The sequence below is a fragment of the Hypanus sabinus genome, chromosome 21 (assembly GCF_030144855.1).
Source record: "Hypanus sabinus isolate sHypSab1 chromosome 21, sHypSab1.hap1, whole genome shotgun sequence".
Classification (NCBI taxonomy): domain Eukaryota; kingdom Metazoa; phylum Chordata; class Chondrichthyes; order Myliobatiformes; family Dasyatidae; genus Hypanus; species Hypanus sabinus.
In genome coordinates, this window is record NC_082726.1 from 60,894,948 (window position 1) to 60,912,925 (window position 17,978).

Here is a 17,978-nt window from a genome sequence, read left to right on the forward strand (position 1 = left end):
TCCAGACTGCATCAGGAGACCTGACATAATAGACAACCCCAGAAGATTAGCAGGAGAAGTGAAAGGACTAAATGGGGCTCAGCATGGAGGATGAATGGGCAGGTGTAGCACTTAGGCCACTTGCAGGGAGCAGGGATAAGTGCCAGAAAGGACAAATGGACTGGGGAACCCTAGAGGGAACGATCCCAGCAGAAATCAGAGGTGGGGATTAAGATACGTTTAGTGATAGGTTCTCTTTCGAGATGGCGGAAGCTGTGGAGGATAATGTGTTGGATGTGGAGGCTGATGGTAGATAAGGACCACACGTTCTTAAAACAACAGTTTTAATCAGAAGTGAAGTTCTTGTATTTGTTTAAATGGAGTCTTTTAAAGACGTGACAATACTGTTGGGTGCTCCATCACTGGGTACACCTCAAAATTAAATTAACAATCAAAACTTGTAAAACCATGAAAATATTTTCCAGTGTCTGATTTTATTTGTACCAGATGCCCAACCACGAGGAAACTTTAGGCACTTTGGGCCTTATTGTGGCTACACGTCATAAACGAAAGAAAATAAATGAGTTACTATTCTGTAAATCTCAACAGTTGCAAACCCCAGAATAATTTTTGTTTCAGTTAATGTAGACCAAGTATTTTACACTAGGCACAATTATCTTGTTGGTCAGCTACAAGAAATGACCAAAATTATTAGGGCATTAGCATTAATGATTTTTTGTAAATACATAGCTCACTCTCATCTTCACCTTAAATATTTGTCTCTAAATTTGTAAGTCTTTTGAAGGGACTACCAAATACCAAGGATAAAGCTCTCACTACTTCCAATTCTTTTCAACATTAGCTGGAATACATTCACAGCCTGATTACCCAAAAAAAAAGTAATTAAAGCTAACCAAAGGCAATCAAGATTTCCTATTTTATTATGAACAAGAGAAAATCTGCGGATGTTGGAAATCCAAGCAACACACACAAAATGCTGGACGAATGCAACAGGCCAGGCAGCATCTATGGAAAAGAGTACAAATGATGTCTCAGCCCAAAATGTCGACTGTACTTTTTTCTATAGATGCTGCCTAGCCTGCTCAGATCCTCCAGCATTTTATGTGTGTTGCTTTCCTATTCTATTCCTTTTTTTGTTCTGTATGTATTTGCAAGTGGGAATACAATGCAACAAAGCACCATGGTCTAACAGGTGTAAGTGCCTTAAACAACTTTCATGCTATGATTTTCAATGAGGGTTCGATGCCAGGAATGGTTACAGGTGTCTCCCCCCCCCCCCCTTTTACAAAGGTAGAGCATTCCTATGAAACTTTTCTTAAGCCGAAATGGCGTAAAGTGAAGAACCATTAATTTATACGGGAAAAATTGCCAAAAAAGTGAAAATCCTCTTTGTAATGCGAAAACGGGTTACTAATGTAGGTCTTTTGTAAAAGCAAAGCGGTGTAGAGTGAGCATTCGTAAAGCGGGGGACATCTGTATTTTGGTTTTGACATATTTCAGAATTAACTAATTTCAGATGGAAGCTTTAAGAAAGTGCTTTAATCTCCTATCTCAGCTTAGAATTCATTGTTTAACAAGCGTAGATGCATATAGTTCTCATGGGAGATCTCGGCTTCTCAATCCAGCAATAATTTACTGTTTTTGTAAATCGGGACTATGAAATTAGAGGTTATGCATTGCACAGATTGAGATTTGATTCACTGACAGAAAAAAAAACTTAACATAAATAGGTCTTTTCCAGAACTACTAACCGGAACTATGATGTCCCAGAAGAATCGACTCTTAGGCCTCAACAATTTGAAACCAAAAACATGACAAAAGAGGGAACTAAGGGTAAAACATCCAAGTTCTGCTGACAGTATGAAGTGAGATGGGTGAGTGTTACAAAGATTAAATGACTGAGACCAGTTAATTAAGTTGGCAGAATAGTGGCAGGTAGAGTAAATGGGGAATATATGAAATTATCCACTTAAAAATAATCCGTTCATTCTTAGCAGTTGTCAGTACTTCAATTATTGCCAAAGCTTCCTTGCAATATTTTGCATCACAACCTTGTATAATACCAGAACATATGTCTCCTAAAATCCTATTATATTGCAACCTTTGCTTCTCCTGTATTAATCAGACTATAACCAAATTTGACAGCCTCAAAAAGCATGTAATTCATCAAATACAATTCCCCTTACATAAAACAACACACACAAAATGCTGGTGGAACACAGCAGGCCAGGCAGCATCTATAGAGAGAAGCACTGTCGACGTTTCGGGCCGAGACGTCAACAGTACTTCTCCTTATAGATGCTGCCTGGCCTGCTGTGTTCCACCAGCATTTTGTGTGTGTTGTTTGAATTTCCAGCATCTGCAGATTTCCTTGTGTTTGTTTCCCCTTACATAAAATCACACTGACTTTTAAAAATTATATCATTTTGCGTGTGACTGAATATCACACTTCTAAAAAAAATTTCCTAGCTTTTTTTCTGACAAATTACTATCATCTCCCTCTCTCATTTATAAATAGAGTACCCCCATAGTTTCAAATCTCTTGAGTCTGATATTTTTGTTCTACCAAACCTAACTGGAAGAGCTTGAATAACCTGAATCATCAACTTTATTTTCTCTCTCCACAGACGCTGATTAACCTGTTGCCTTGCTTCTTTGGTTTAGATTTCCAGCACTGGTACCTTTTAGTATTTGTGCAAAATTCACTGCCTAAAATTATAAGCCAATTACTCTCCCTCAACTAGTTTTAAGAAAAATTTGTCATTTATTTGCTGTAATTGTGCAAAGGCTAAACAACATTGGTTTGACTGTATCAATTAAAATAATTTCTGTGAATTTTTTGAAATATCTCTTGTAATTCAATTTAGAATTTTCACAGGTTACCTTCTAGAAAACATTTATTTAAATTTTAAAAATTACCTACCACTCTAGTGTTTAATAAAGGTACAATCAATTTACAGCACACAGAACAGTATAGCGCAGGAACACACCCTTTACGTATGACATCTGTGCTGAATTGATGCCAGATTAAACTAAACCCGTTCCTCCTGCACGTATCCCTCCCCCATATTAATGCAGCTATGAAAAAGACTTGAATGCCAATATCGCACCTGCATCCACCCATGATAGCATAATACTATGCATCCACCACACTCCATACATCTCCTTTAAACTTTCCCCTTTTACCATAAAATGTATGTCCTCTAGTTTTTGACATATCCAACCTAGGAAAGAGATGATGATTATTTATCCCAACTATGCTTCTCATCATTTCAGATTCTATCAGGTCTTCCTTCATTCAGTCTCTGATATTCCAGAGGAAACACACAAGTTTGGCCAACCTTTCCTGAAAGCTCATACCTTCCAATCCAAGCAGCATCCTGGTAAATCTCTTGTGTACCCTTCCCAAAATTTCCATATCTTTCCTGTAATAAAGCATTGCACACAATACCCTAAGTACAGCCTAACCAAAATTTTTATGTAGCTGCAATTATGTCTCAGACAAGACAATAAGATATAGAAGCAGAATTAGGCCATTTGGCCCATCATATGCTCTGCTATTTCATCATGACTGATCCATTTCCCTCTCAGCCCCAATTTCCTGCCTTTTCCCCGTATCCCTTCATGCCGTAACTGATCAAAAATCTATCAACCACCGCCTTAAATATATCCAAAGACTTGTCCTCCACAGTGAATTCCACAGATTCACCACTCACTGGCTGAGAAAAGATCCTCCTTATCTCATCTAAGTGGATGTCCCTCTATTCTGAGGCTGCGTCCTCTGGATCTAGACTCCCCCCACCTTAGGTAATATCCTCTCCAAATCTACTGCATTGAGACCTTTCAACATTTAAAAGGTTTCAATGAGATCTCCCCCTCCCATTCAGGTCTGCTAGGCAAATCCTCCCACAAGTACAAAATAAGAAATTATAAACACACAATTTTGGTCTCTTAAAAGTTGAAAATGAAAACATTTACATTTTAAACAGGAAATCTGGTTTTTAGAACACTGTACTTGCAAGTTAGCCTGTAAATGGTTCTTAACATTAATATAGTTAAGAGATTACAGAAGTTGAAAGTAGTTTAGACATGTTTGATAGTAAAGACATCAAACATGTTTGATTGTAGAAATACATCTATATTATCAAGAAATAATAAGTACTTCTTGAGAGGAAATGTACTTGGAAGTTATCAAATTTTAAACATGCATGATGAAGTTTAATGAAAGGAAGTACAAAATAGTTACACACTGAGGTGACAAAACTGCACAGTGGGCTTAAGAGCAAATATAGGAACCCAGTGGCTTTAGAAACAGATACAATAGGCTTAAGAAAAACCAGGATCTGGAGGTTTAATGACAGGAGATTCATTTGTCTCTTTCAGTAACAATATGATTAATCTCAAATTGGACTGAAAATGCATTAGCACTCATAAAGCATAACAGAACCAATCATAAACATTTTGACTTAAAAACATTAAATGCTGGAAATAATCAGTATAACAGAAAGGATTTAGTGGCTAGAGAAATCAAACAGATTAGGGCAAAAGAGGGATATGAAATTATCTACAGAACTAAAGAGACTTCCAAAACTTTTACAAATATCTTAGAAAAAAAGAGGGTAGCTAGGGAAAGATTAGGTCCCTTCAAGGGTCAGAAGGGATGTTTTTGAGTGGAGCCAGATTATAACTATGGCAAACAAGAGAAAATCTGCAGATGTTGAAAATCCAAGAGACAGACACACACACACACAAAAATTCTGGAGGAGCTCAACTGGCCAGGCAGCATCTATGGAAAAGAGTACAGTAGACATTTTGGGCCAAGACCCTTAATCAGAACTGGAGAAAAAGATGAGGAGGAAGAAACATGAGGTGATGGGGAGGGGTGAAGTAAAAAGCTGGACAGTTGGTTGGTGAAAGAGATACTGGGCTGGAAAAGGGGAAATCTGAAAGGAGAGGACAGAAGGCCATGGGAGAAAGAAAAGGGGAAGGAGCACCAGAGAGAGGTGATGGGCAGGTAAGGAGATAAGGTGAGAGATGGAAATGAGAATGGGGAATGGTGAAGGGGTGGGGCATTACTGGAAATTTGAGAATTCGATGCTCATGCCATCAGGGTTGAGGCTACCCAGACGGAATATAAGGTGATGCTCCTGTAACCTGAGTGTGGCCTTGTCATGACAGTAGAGGAAGCCATGCACTGGCATGTCAGAATGGGAATGGAAATGGAGTTGAAATGGGTGGCCACTGGAGATCACACTTTTTCTGGTGGATGGAGCATAAATGCTCGGGAAGAGGTCTCCCATTCTATATTAATAAGAGAGGTCAGAAGAGAATGGCTAGATTGGTTCAGGTAGACAGGAAAGTGATGCAACTCAAATAACCACATTTTACAACAGTGGTGTACAGAAGAGCATCTCTGAATTGCTCTTTTGAATGTTGAAGTGGGTGAGGGGGTTCTACAGCAGAACACAACCATTTATTAGCTACAGGTACCTAATTAAGTGGCCACTGAGTGTATGAGGTTATTAAGAAAATTGATAAAGGGAAGCCAGTAGATGTGGACTTCAGCAAGAACTTATCATCCTCTGCATTAAATATACCCAAAGACTAGACCTCCACAGCCACCTGTGGCAACAAACTCCACAGATTCACCACTCTCCGTTTTAAATGGGTATCCCTCTATATATTTTTGCCTGTCCTTTCGATACATTATGTATTCTTGGATGTTATATAAGCTATAAGCTTCCCTCAGCCACAACTCAGCCAAACCTGACAATTTCTAACTGAGCTACAAGTTCTTCTACCTTATTCCGTATAGTTCATGCATTCAAATACAATTCCCTTAGTCCTGTATTTATTGCCCTTTTCAATCTTGAACCCCTTTTATATTGCAACTCATCCCGCTGACTGCTATTTTGCCCTATCATCAGCCTGTCCTTACTAGCAGTCTCACTACGCACTGCCTCTGTTTGAAAACCAACTTCCCCATCCTCAGCCCTTTAGCTCCGGTTCCCATCCCCCTACCAAATTAGTTTAAACCCTCACAAACAGCTCTTGAAAACCTGCCCACAAAGATATTGGTCCCCCTCAGGTTCAGGTGTAAACTTGCCCCTTTTGTACAGGTCGTATCTTCCCCAGTAGAGATATCAGTGATCCACAAATCTGAATCCCTGCCCCCTAAACCAGTTCCTCAGCCATGTACTTATCTGCCAAATCATCCTATTCTTACCCTCACTAGTACATGGCACAGGCAGCAGTCCACAGCCAGAAGTCTTGCTACATGTTGGCACCAATGACATAAGTAGAAAAGGTGAGGAGGTCCTGAAGAGAGATTTAGAAAGCTATGTAAAAAGCTGAAAAGAAGGACTGTCCAGTGTAGTAATCTCTGAATCAGTGGTGTGACCTTTGTTTTTAATCGTAAATGACTTGGATGAGAATATCTGTGGTCTGATTAGTAAATTTGCTGATGACACAAAGATCGGAGGATTTGTAGATAAGGAAGACAATTGCTCAAGCAGCTGGGGTAGCATGGTAGCAGAACGGCAAGTGTAAGACTATCCAGTGCCAGCAAATGGGATTCAATTCTCGCCACTGTCTGTAAGGAATTTGTATGTTCTCCCCATGATTGCATTGGTTTCCTCTGGGTGCTCCAGTTTCCTCTTACATCTTAAAGGTGTACATTAGGATTTGCAAGTTGTGAGCATGCTATGTTGGCAGAGGACTTATGGCAAAACTTGTGCCACAATCTCGGACTATGTTGGTCACTGACGAAAATGATACATTTCGCTTTAGGTTTTGATGTATATGTGTCAAATAAAGCTGGAAAGTTGCGACAGAACAGAGGCAAATGGAATTTAATCCGATCAAGTGTGATGTAATGACTCTCTGAGCTGTCCAATACTGGTCATATATATTTAGTAAATGGCAGGGACCACAAAAGATTTGATATATGAAGAAAGACTTTGGGCCGGAAGTTCAAAGCTCTCTGAAAATGTTGGCATTAGTGCATTGAGTAGTGAAGGTGGTGCTTACATAGGCAAGAGCATAAGAGTTGGGACATTATGTGGAGCAGTACAAGACATTGGTTAGGCCACACTTGAAATACTGTATGCACTTCTGGTCACCATATTATAGAAAGCATGCGGTGATGATAACGACAGTGCAGGATGTTGCCTGGAAGCTTTAGTTCAAAGGAGAGGCTGGATAGGCTGGATCTTTTTCTTACTGGAACACAGGAGGTTTGCGGGGGCTGGTGCGGGGTGTGAGCACATAGAGGTTTATAAAATTATGAAGGACATAGAGAAGATAGTCACAGTCTTTTTCCAAGGGTAGTGAAGTCCAAAACTAAAGGGCAAAGGTTTAAGATGAGAGAAGGAAAAAGGAGCAAGTTTTTCCACACAGAGGCCTTGCAACCTTTGCAGGAAAATAAGATTAAAACCAATCACATGGACAAGTTGGAGCAAACAGCCTATATTCATACAGTATGATCCCATCAAGCAGAGATGTGAAGGGAACAAAGACAATGATGATGGTTCAAAGTAACACTGACAAGAATGTCTGTGGTTGTTGGATGGACTTAAAACTAAATGACACAAAATGAGGTGGTGTTAGTCTCAAAATTTGCAAAGGCCAATCAAAATCTGTTTGTAGATGATGAAAGTATATTATTGACAAAGGAGATGAGAAAGAAAAAAGTACTGCTAGAACTGTGAGATAAAAATATATATACAAAGCAAAGTAATACTACAAATTACCAGCACCTGTGGAGAGAAAAACTGCATTAATATTAAGGGTTGAAGACTGGCCAATTCTGACACAAACTAAAAGGACTGATTATCTGCAACTGAGTTCAGAGAACTATAACGTCTCATGGTCTCCTTCAAATTGTGCTAAGGAGGAATGTTTGCGTAGGAAACCATTAACTACAGGATAATCAATGCTCACTCTCAATAAGTAGTATGTCACAAAGATATTACATGCCACCTGGGGAATTTAATGGCCTCTGTATTTGATGTGCAATGGTACAAGTACATAAAGAAAAGCTGAGGAAAAACATGCAAAATTAAATAATTCTAAGAAAAACAGTGAAAAGGACACTTGTGAAAAAAATCATGCAATAATAATGCCAAGCAAAGTTTTGGAACAGCTAGCAACATTATCAAAATAATCTACTAAAACTAATCAATCACAGTTCATCACATATGGTGCAGAATATGTGCATGCTTGGAAAAAACAAATTAAATTCCAAGTGTTACATAGATTTGCCACAAATTAATTCATATTAAAAATTAGTATTTATAAAAATATAATTTATGTACAAAATGAGCATTAAAAATTACAAGCAGTCTTTAAATTTTAGCTTTCCAAATGTGAAGAAAAAACAAACTCTGGAGGACCAAACCTTCGCTTGTGCTGTTTGTTCAGTGATCTTTGACTCGCTTGACTGTGAAGTGGTTTACTCTGTTTGTGCAAACCTTTATTTTGATTCCTAAAGTTTAGTTTTAACTTGGTATTCAGGAATCACTTTCTGCAGTCAAATAAAGTCAGCTCCACTCATACATGTGTGCTTATTTGAATGCACAGGGTTTGGTTATACATACAAAGTTCTTTTCTTACATCAAATGAAGCATGGACTTAACATTTCCAAGAACCTTTGCTTTGCTGCCACAGTTCTTTCTTTGCAAACCATGAACTTTTCTATAAAATCTCCCCCTTGGAGATGTGTCAGCTAAATGTTTATATATAGTTCCAAAATGTTCACTTCATTCAATTTGCAATGGTTTTCTGTTTCTAATCTGAATTTAAAAAGCATTCATCAAACAAGCAGCATTGTCCGACATGAATGGAAGCTGTGAACCTGAATAAGCAGGCTTTATTCAATCATTCCTTTGCCCTTTAAGTGTCTCAGGCTAAAGGGAGAAATCATCTTTTGCAATGCCTCGGGAAAACAAACAAAGCTGATGCGTCACATCAGGGATGAAAACACCACATTCACCGACAATTAACCTTAATCAAAGCTTTTTTTTATCCTTTTTTGTTTAAATTTTTACTTCAGTGCAAACATGGTTGGAAAATAAACTGTTTTCAAAGGTCATTACACTAAAAAATATCACTAAATTTTTTCCTCCTTGCACAGCTAAATGAAGAATCCCAAGAAAGTCCTCATCAGAATTTGTAAAATAAAAGATTATTTTGATTATACTATTTAAAAATAATAGTTTCCTCATATTTAATGAAGAGAAGGAAAGTCTAAGTGTATCTTATGAACTCTGTTCATTTATAGAAAAGAAACAACTCTACACTGTATAGCTACAAGAATTTGATTTGATGCCTTTTGGTTTTACCAGCTGGAGAGAGATCTGCAAATTTTCATCAGATATGGTCAAAACTGCTCAGAAATCACAAAGGTCCCACTAGAAATGGAGGAACTGATTTGAAACAGCACAAAATGCAAGGTTCATTAATCAAACAGAGTGACAGAACTGGGCCACAATAAATTTTGCTGGTGTATTTTAACCCTATGTGTCTTTCCCAAGGTGGTCAGAAACAGCATGGATGAAGGACATCCAAGGACAGATGTTGGGGCAGCACGTGCTGCGTACAAAGACCAGCAAGGAAGAGGCCTGGTGCTCCCACCCGAAAGGTCAGTGAGACCCGCATAGGATCAGTAGTCTCTGCAGGTAGGAGGTACGAGGGCTGGTGACTTCCTGGTACGCGGGTCCAGAGCTCGAGGGCTGGATTTCCAGGTTCCATCATCGGTGAGTCTGGAGTCCCAGTGCCAGTGAGTCCATGAATCCATCGGAGCCTGGACACTAGCAGGCAATCTAACCTGAGGTTAGAAGAGAGAGTGAGAGAGTGTGAGCGAGTGAGAGAGAAAGAGTGAGAGTGAGTGAGAGAGAAAGAGAGTGTGAGAGAGAGTGAGACAGAAAGAGTGAGAGTGAGTGAGAGAGTGAGAGAGAGTGAGAGAGTGTGAGCAAGAGACAGAGTGAGAGAAAAGAGATGGATGGATGGAAGGAAGGTAAGGTTTGCTTATGCTAATTGGCAGTGGAATGTGTGTTGACACTTGTGGGTTGCCCTTAGCACATCCTTAAAATTAGTTGGTTGTTAATGCAAAAGACTCATTTCACTGTATGTGAAATGTGATAAATAAATGAATTTGAATCTAAAACACAACAAGTGTATTCAAGAAAACAGGCCAGCTGCCTCTGAAGCTCCACCCCCCACCATTCAATACGATCATGGCTGATCTACACCAAACCCTTACTCCCAAATTTTGAAAAAAAATCACCTTCCACTTTAAATACTTCTCCACAATGGGCATAGGGCTAGCCTCCACAACCCTGTGATGCAGAGAATTCCAGAGATTCACCAACATTTTGGGAATATTTATGGACCATGATCATCGACTGTCCATTTCCCTCCATGGATGCTGCTTGACTCACCAAGTTTCAGATTTTTTTTGGCTCCAGATTCCAGCATAACTTCTTTCTTGTGCAAGCATGCAATTGTAAAACAAGATCAACATGAATTTCTGCAAGCAGACAATTTTCAAATGGATTCTCTATAATCCCTACTGCAAACTGGTGTCAAGGGATTACTGAGGTCAAAAGAAAAATACCACAAGTTGTGACTGATGCTGCTTCCTGCCATGTGGTGGAGATCTCTGCCTCTCATTCCCATCTAGATATGTCCATACATGGCTTCCTCTACTGCCATGATGAGGCCAAACTCAGGTTGGAGGAGCAATACCTCATCTACCGTCTGGGTTGCCTCCAGCCTGGTGGTATAAACATTGAATTCACCAATTTCTGGTAATTCCCTCACCTATCCCAGGTCCCTCTCTGCCTCTCTCCCCTTTCAACTTTCTGCTTCTTTATCTCTACAGTTCTTTCATGCTTATCCCCTCCCCCTTTAACTCTCCTCTGATTGGTTTTCCACCTGGCGCCTCTAGGCCCTACCCCCTCCCCTATCTCTGTTACTGGGCTTCGGTCCTCTCTTCTCCCCCCATTCCTGATGAAGGGTCTCGGCCTGAAACGTTGGTTACTCTTTTCTCACGGTTGCTGTCTGACCTGCTGAGTTCTTCCAGCGTTGTGTTCGTATTGGTGGAGATCTTTTCCTCTTGGTGGACAAAATCCAAATGACCAATTGAGGTGCAGCTCTCCCGCCACCGGGAGACAACAGCTGAGGAGTGTGACCTCTCAAGGCAGAGAGCAGAAAGACCCTTCTACCATTACTGCAGCTTGACATGCTCACAGTATGAGTGCTTTCAAGTCCCTTGGATCCTGTGACATATCCTCCTCTTCCCATATATGGGCTTGTCACACTAAGACCTAAGAATGTAGATGAACTAACCAAGGAACGAAGCCTTGGGATCATGGGCCATAGATACCTTGACAGCGCTGAAGAACGGATACATGTGTTCACCATCAATGAACCGTGGTGCATCGGGGACTCTTTAACGGATCTTGGCCCAAAACATTGACTGTTTACTTTTCTCCATAGATGCTGCCTGACCTGCCGAACTCCTCCAGCATTTTGTGTGTGTTGATCTGTCCTCAAGGGTATGGGTTTTCTGCTGCCCTTGGAATTCAGGTACCAGTGGATTCTTTCTTTGATCTTGAGGCAAGACAAGTCTTACAAGCCAAAAATGGCTGCAATTAATTAGGATATTCTGATCATTCCCATCATACCTATCCAGGGGGTTATAGTAGAAAAGCCAAGAATCTCTTCACAAACACCAACTATTATGGAAACTCATTCTCTTCTCCTCATCTGCCTATCAACCACTTTCTGGTCCTCTTCCCTTTCTCCCATGGTCCACTTCTCTCTCCTACCAGATTCTTACTTCTTTAGTCCTTTATCTTTTCCACCTATCACCTCCCAGCTTCTCAATTCATCCCCCCTCACCTACCTTCCCTCTCACTTAGTTTCACCTATTACCTCCTAGCTTGTACTCCTTTCCACTCCCCCCACCTCCTTATTCTGGCTTCTTCCCCCTCCCTTTCCAGTTCTAATGAAGGGTCTCAGCCCAAAATATCAGCACTTTATTTCTCTCTACGGATGGTAACTCACCTGCTGAGCTCCTCCAGCATTAAGTGTATGTGTTACTCCAGATACCGTGTCTTCTGTTGTTTGGAAGTTGACAGATTTTCTCTGAGGTACTGCTCAAAAGGAGCTTCCTTTGCAGGGTAAAGAGCCATAAGACAACTTTTCAAATTATATTGCTGTTTTTGGGGCAGGTTAACGGAGACACAAGTGTGGATTGGGTGAAGATTAGTGCATGAGTAACTGATACAGTGCAGATAATGCAGTCCTTCACTGAGATGATTAAATAAACTGGATTGGAGCCCGAAAAATAACAGAGGGTATTGTAGCAGGTGCCACCACAAGGTCTCTGTTATTTATTATTTACATAAATAACAAACAAGAGTTCCAACAGTGATCTCAGGTCTCCAGTCAGAGAATTGATCGTGAACTATCACCCTCGGCTTCTTAAGATCAAGCAAATTCTGAATCCACCTCCCCAGCTCCCCTTGAATCCCATGTGACCCAACCTTCTAGAACAGCCTGCCACGTTGGACCTGGTCAAAGGCCTTAAGTTCATACCAACAACATTCATTGCCCTACTTCTAGCTATTCTCTTAGCTCTTTGAAAAACTCCAAAAGATTTATCAGACGTGGCCTCTCACACACAAAACCAGGGTAGTATATTCTGACATATATACACTTTGATAATAGATTGAAATAATGAATACAACTTAAGAGTTTGATCCATATTCAGTATACTGTTGGCTTTTCCCCCTTTGTAAATATCCTTTTATCCCAAGGCTGTGGTTTGTGCTTATTCTGTTTCATATTTCCAGCCAGTCCCAAAGACTGACTAGATCAGAGGCACTGCCTCCCTCTGAGTCTACAGTTGCACTCTCACACTTTCACCAGATCTATAACCATTTAGTTCAATCAACAGTTTTCTAGTGGAAAGTGGAGGAAGGGGAGTATTATCATAGTTCATTATCTGAAGGCTTCCTGGAAGATGGTTGACAAATTACTACTAGCTCATGATGCAATCAACCATAATTGGGTTAACAAGAACACAAGAGATTCTGCAGATACTAGAAATCCACAGTAACATACAAAATGCTAGAGAAACTCATTAGGTTATGCAGCATTTATGGAAAGGAATAAACAGTCAACATTTCAGGCTGAGAACCTTTGTTAGGACATTTGATTTGTAAAGGATGATTACAATATGGCAGATCAGAGAACATGAGCGAATGATTTATAATTAATGCACTGCTCATTGTTCATAGATCTTCCCAGACACTTTACAGAAAGCAAGCCTATCCTTTCACACATTATTTAGCCTGACTACAAAAAACGATGTATTCAATCATTTAACTCCCTTCACAAAGAATATGATTCAATTAAGTTCTAAAGTGGTTCAATTTGGCAGTGTCTAGCAGATATATAACACCACTGAATTTCAAATTGATCAGGTTACACAATTATAAAAGTACAGCCTTTTTCACAGTGCTGTGTTGGTAGAGTACAACATTTAGCTCTTGAAAATTATGCTTTGAAGATCTGAGTAAGATAATCTTGGCTAAAGAAAACTCTGCTGATTACTCCTAACTTCATGCAAATATTATTCTTGTCCCTGATGTTAGGGCTCACTCACCTGTAGCTACCAAGTTATTCCTACTGGCGTTCCTGAACAAAGAGTCAACATTAACTATCCTCCAGTTTTCTGGTACATTAGTCCAACATTCAAGATTGTTTAGTATCATTTCCGGCACACAAGCATAAAGGAGAACAAGATAATTGTTCCTCAGGCTCCAATGCGGCACAAAAAGAAAACACCAACACAATTACAATAAAAAAGCACAATAAATATAAATACATAACATATCTTATATGCATAGATCGATTGCATGTCCATAAAGTGACACTAGGTATACAGGAGTGTCTGTACATAGGTGACTGACAGGATATGATTAAGTTATGCTGGTTGGGGGTGTGGAGAAGTGGGTTAGTGGTTTGAGGTGTTGATCAGTCTTACTGCTTGGGGAAAGTAATTATTTTTGAGTCTGATGGTCCTGGTGTGGATGCTACATAGCGTCCTCAATGACAGGAGTGGGACAAAAAGTCCTAGAAGGATCCCTAGGAGGGTGGCATTTTCATGTTACTGGCCCTTTCCCAGCATCTTTCTGTATATATGTTCTTGATGTTGGGTAGGCTGGGTACTGGTGATGCCGGTAGAAAGGTTCCATGCAGTGATGCAACATGGATAACAAAGATGCCAGACAGCAATCTCCTCCCTTACGTTCCTTTGCATCCTTGGCATTTCTCAGCTTTATTCATTTGTCCCTAGTACTCCCCCAAAACCCATGAAAAACTTCTATTGGTTAAAAGTGCTTTAATTTCTACATACGCCATTTCACAAGCAAAACTGCAGATAGTACAAAGCCCTGCATACCAGTTTGTCATATTTTCTTTCATAAAAGTAAATTGTAAAAGCCCCTGATGTTCAGGCTGCCCAATCCTGTTTGCTACATTGAGGTAAACAGAGGCATCTATCATATTGTTTTTCCTACCATATGAACCTTAGAATGTTTTCTTTTATTTAGGTGGGGAAAACAGAAAAAGGAATTGAAGAAAATTAAACGTATTGGGCATTTTTAACATCATGGGCAAAAGGGCCTATATGGTGCCGTGGTTTTCTATGTTCTGTCTTCTATCTTGCAGAATTAGCAGAAACTGAAATTACAGCTTATTCCCCGCTGACTTTTAAACCTCTGGAATTGTGGCCATCCCAATCCAGCTCTGGATCTTTGAGTTCAAAGATAAAGAGTTGCTTTATTTGTCTGTCACATGTATATCAAAACATACAGTAAAAGTGACATTTGCATCAAGGGTGTGCTGGGGAGTATTCCACAACTGTCTCCTTCCTTCTGATGCCAACGAGCACGCCCACAACTTACTAACCATAACCCATATGTCTTTGGAATGTGGGAGGAAACCAGAGAACCCAAAGGAACCTCACATGGTCATGGGGAGAACGAACAAACACCTTACAAATAATCTTGCATCTGGTGCCGTAAAGCATTATGCTAACCGCTACACGTTATACTGTGCATTATGATTGAAGGGTGAACTTGGTAGTGAACTTCCAGAAAGCATCAATGTCACTCAAGTGCAACTCCAGCAAAGAACTGATATCGCAATTGTTCATTGCATGTTTTAAAGCACAGCTCAAACCCACTTCCCTGTGTTCACGCTACTGGTACCTTACAAAGAGCAAACAATGTCTGAGCATCAATTACTCAAGACACAAGTAACCGTATGGGATTGACTGTGAGAATGTGGCAAATGCACGCGTGGCCAACTGATAGTGCGGTAGATTGACTTGGCCTCCTAAGCAAGGGAGGTACTCTCTTTTGGCGCAGACAGGCCTGGTTCATTGTTCCTGCACTGCAAGTTGCCCAGCATGTGTTATTACTAGAATGAGTGGTTAATCATACCACTTCTGTTGTCGTTCTTGCTCCATACATAGATAACAACAAAGATGGCTTTAAATGTAGACACATATTGAAAATAATATCCAAAACAAGAAATCTCTATTATGTTATGCACTTGACACAATTCAACTAACAAATTTGGTAGACAAGTGGGATGGCAAAGTAAATTCACACCCTTACTGATACTGGAATGGAAACAGTGCATTTTTTTTTTACGAACAGTTAAGAAACATTAGAGAAGCAAGCTGCAATGCTCAAGAAAGACCGAACTTAGTTAAATTTTGATAATCCCTCATCTTATCTCAGTGATCCTTTCCCCAGTTCCTTCCATTTCAATTATTCATTTTCCAGCCAGCACTTTATCTATCTGGGGCAGAATAGAAACAATAATCATTTTATACCCAATCCAAAATAACAATAATCTTTTTCACTGTCACTTATTGCTTGGAAACACATCAGTGGCAAATCCCAGCTCTTGTAGCAATATGCTGTCCTATGTCCATTCTATTCACTGTGTCAGGGGGAAGGAATTTTAAAATAAAAATCACCAAGATACCCAAAATAAAAACTTTATTATACAATTCAAAAAAACATGCACTCTTTAATTCAGCTGGTTGGTGAAGAAAATCCGAAAGCATGTTCTGAACACTTACTTGTTGCTGCTGACTGCGCAGGTCCGTGATTTCCTTCTGATCTTCCTCATGGAGTCTCTTCAGTTCCTCACAGGTCTGTTGTGCATGATTGTGTTCCCGTAACAGCTGAGAGTTCTCCCTCTTGATGACCTCCATATCTTCCTTGAGTTGAGACTGATCAATTCGCAGGCGACTGTGTAAAGTGCTGAGAAGGGAGTTAAACATATTTTGGGAATCACGATTTACTGACAACATCATCAAAGCATCAGTTGAAAACACTGAACGATGATAAACTAATTTAAAATTTTACTGTAAATAAGTTACAATTAATTAAAACACTGCCTCCATTTTGCAAGCTAAATGAGCTCTTGTTTATGAAAGATGAATTGACCTATGATCCCTTCAATGCCTCAACAGAGGTGAATCATACGTACACAAACTTTGCCAGAAGACTGATAAGAAGGAATTGCCAGATTGCAAAATAACAAACTTCATTTTCCACCTGCTGTACACATAAAATTTTTCCAAATATTACATTTCAGCATCATTACTAATTTTTTAATCTGGTCCCTCAGACCCTAAGAAATTGTATTAATTGCCAGTCTTACTGATTCGGGTGGTTTCTTCAATTTTAGTTTTAGGAGGCCATGTGTAAACAAAATCCCAGTGATTAAGCTGCCAAATTGTCATGGAGATCTTTACGAACAAAATATCATTCAAATTCTTCAAAAACACACAGTATTGATACAGGTTCAAGCTTGGGGTGACCATCAGCCACCTCCTGTACATGGATGACATCAAGTTGCATATCAAAAATGAAAGAGAAATTGACTCACTAATCCACCCCACAAGAGTGTAAGGCAGAGACATCAGAACGTCACTTGGACTAGAAAAGTCAGCCGGATGGTAGTGAAGAGGCAAACTCATCAAAACTACAGAGACTGAGTTACCTGAAGGCCACATAACAGACATATTGGACAGCTACAAATACCTGAGGATCCTGCAGGCACATTGAAATCATGATGAGGACACAAGGAAAGCTGCAACATCCAAGTACCTCCAAAGATTGAAAAAGGGCTTTAAAAAAAAACAGCTGAATGGGAAGAACAAGATCAGAGCCATCAACATATTCACCCTACCAGTCATCAGATACCCAGCCACAACAGTGCGCTGGCCAAGGAACGACCTAGAAGTCACTGGCATCAAGACCCAGAGACTATTAACACTACGTGGAGGATTCAATCCAAAGTCCAACAATGAGCAACTGTACACTTGCCGGAATAAAGGAGGACAGGGACTTGGAAATGTCAAGGCCACATTCTTGGAGGAAATGTAAAACATATCCGTCAGGAAGATGGCCCCCTAAGGACAACTAGGAGAATACCTCAAACAGCAAGCAGAGCAGATGGAAATGATTGTGGGTGAAGCAGAGCCAGAGGACCAGAGGCCATGGCAGGACAAGCCACTACACAGAATGTACCAGCGCCAGATATCAGAGCAGTAAAAGCAGGGGTCTATCATGTTGGATGAGACCCAAGATACAGACTAGGCAAGGAATTCGCTGAAACCATCCAGCACATAGAAGGAACATTCAAGATGCAGGCAGGGATAGCATACACTGAAAGGCACAACCAAGTTGCAGAAATTGTGTACAGGAGCGTCTGCAATGAGTATGGATTGGGTTGTGGAAGGTAGTGGAGAATGACAGAGCTAATGCACTCTGAGAGTTCAAAATACAGACTTATAAGCAGGTACTGACCATCCAACCAGACATAGTAATACTGGATAAGGAATAGAAAAAAGCAACAGTAATAGATGTTACTGTCATTCA

General features: G+C 40.0%; 1 protein-coding gene across 6 annotated transcripts in view; it reads right to left on the reverse strand.

The window, feature by feature from the left end:
• dlg5a (discs, large homolog 5a (Drosophila)) overlaps positions 1-17,978 on the reverse strand; it is a 221,687-nt gene that overhangs the window by 101,699 nt on the left and 102,010 nt on the right. For all 6 annotated transcript variants that reach the window (XM_059946690.1, XM_059946688.1, XM_059946689.1 and 3 more), the window contains exon 6: positions 16,169-16,352. In XM_059946690.1, coding sequence (XP_059802673.1) covers positions 16,169-16,352 — 184 coding nt within the window. The remainder of the gene's footprint in view (positions 1-16,168; positions 16,353-17,978) is intronic.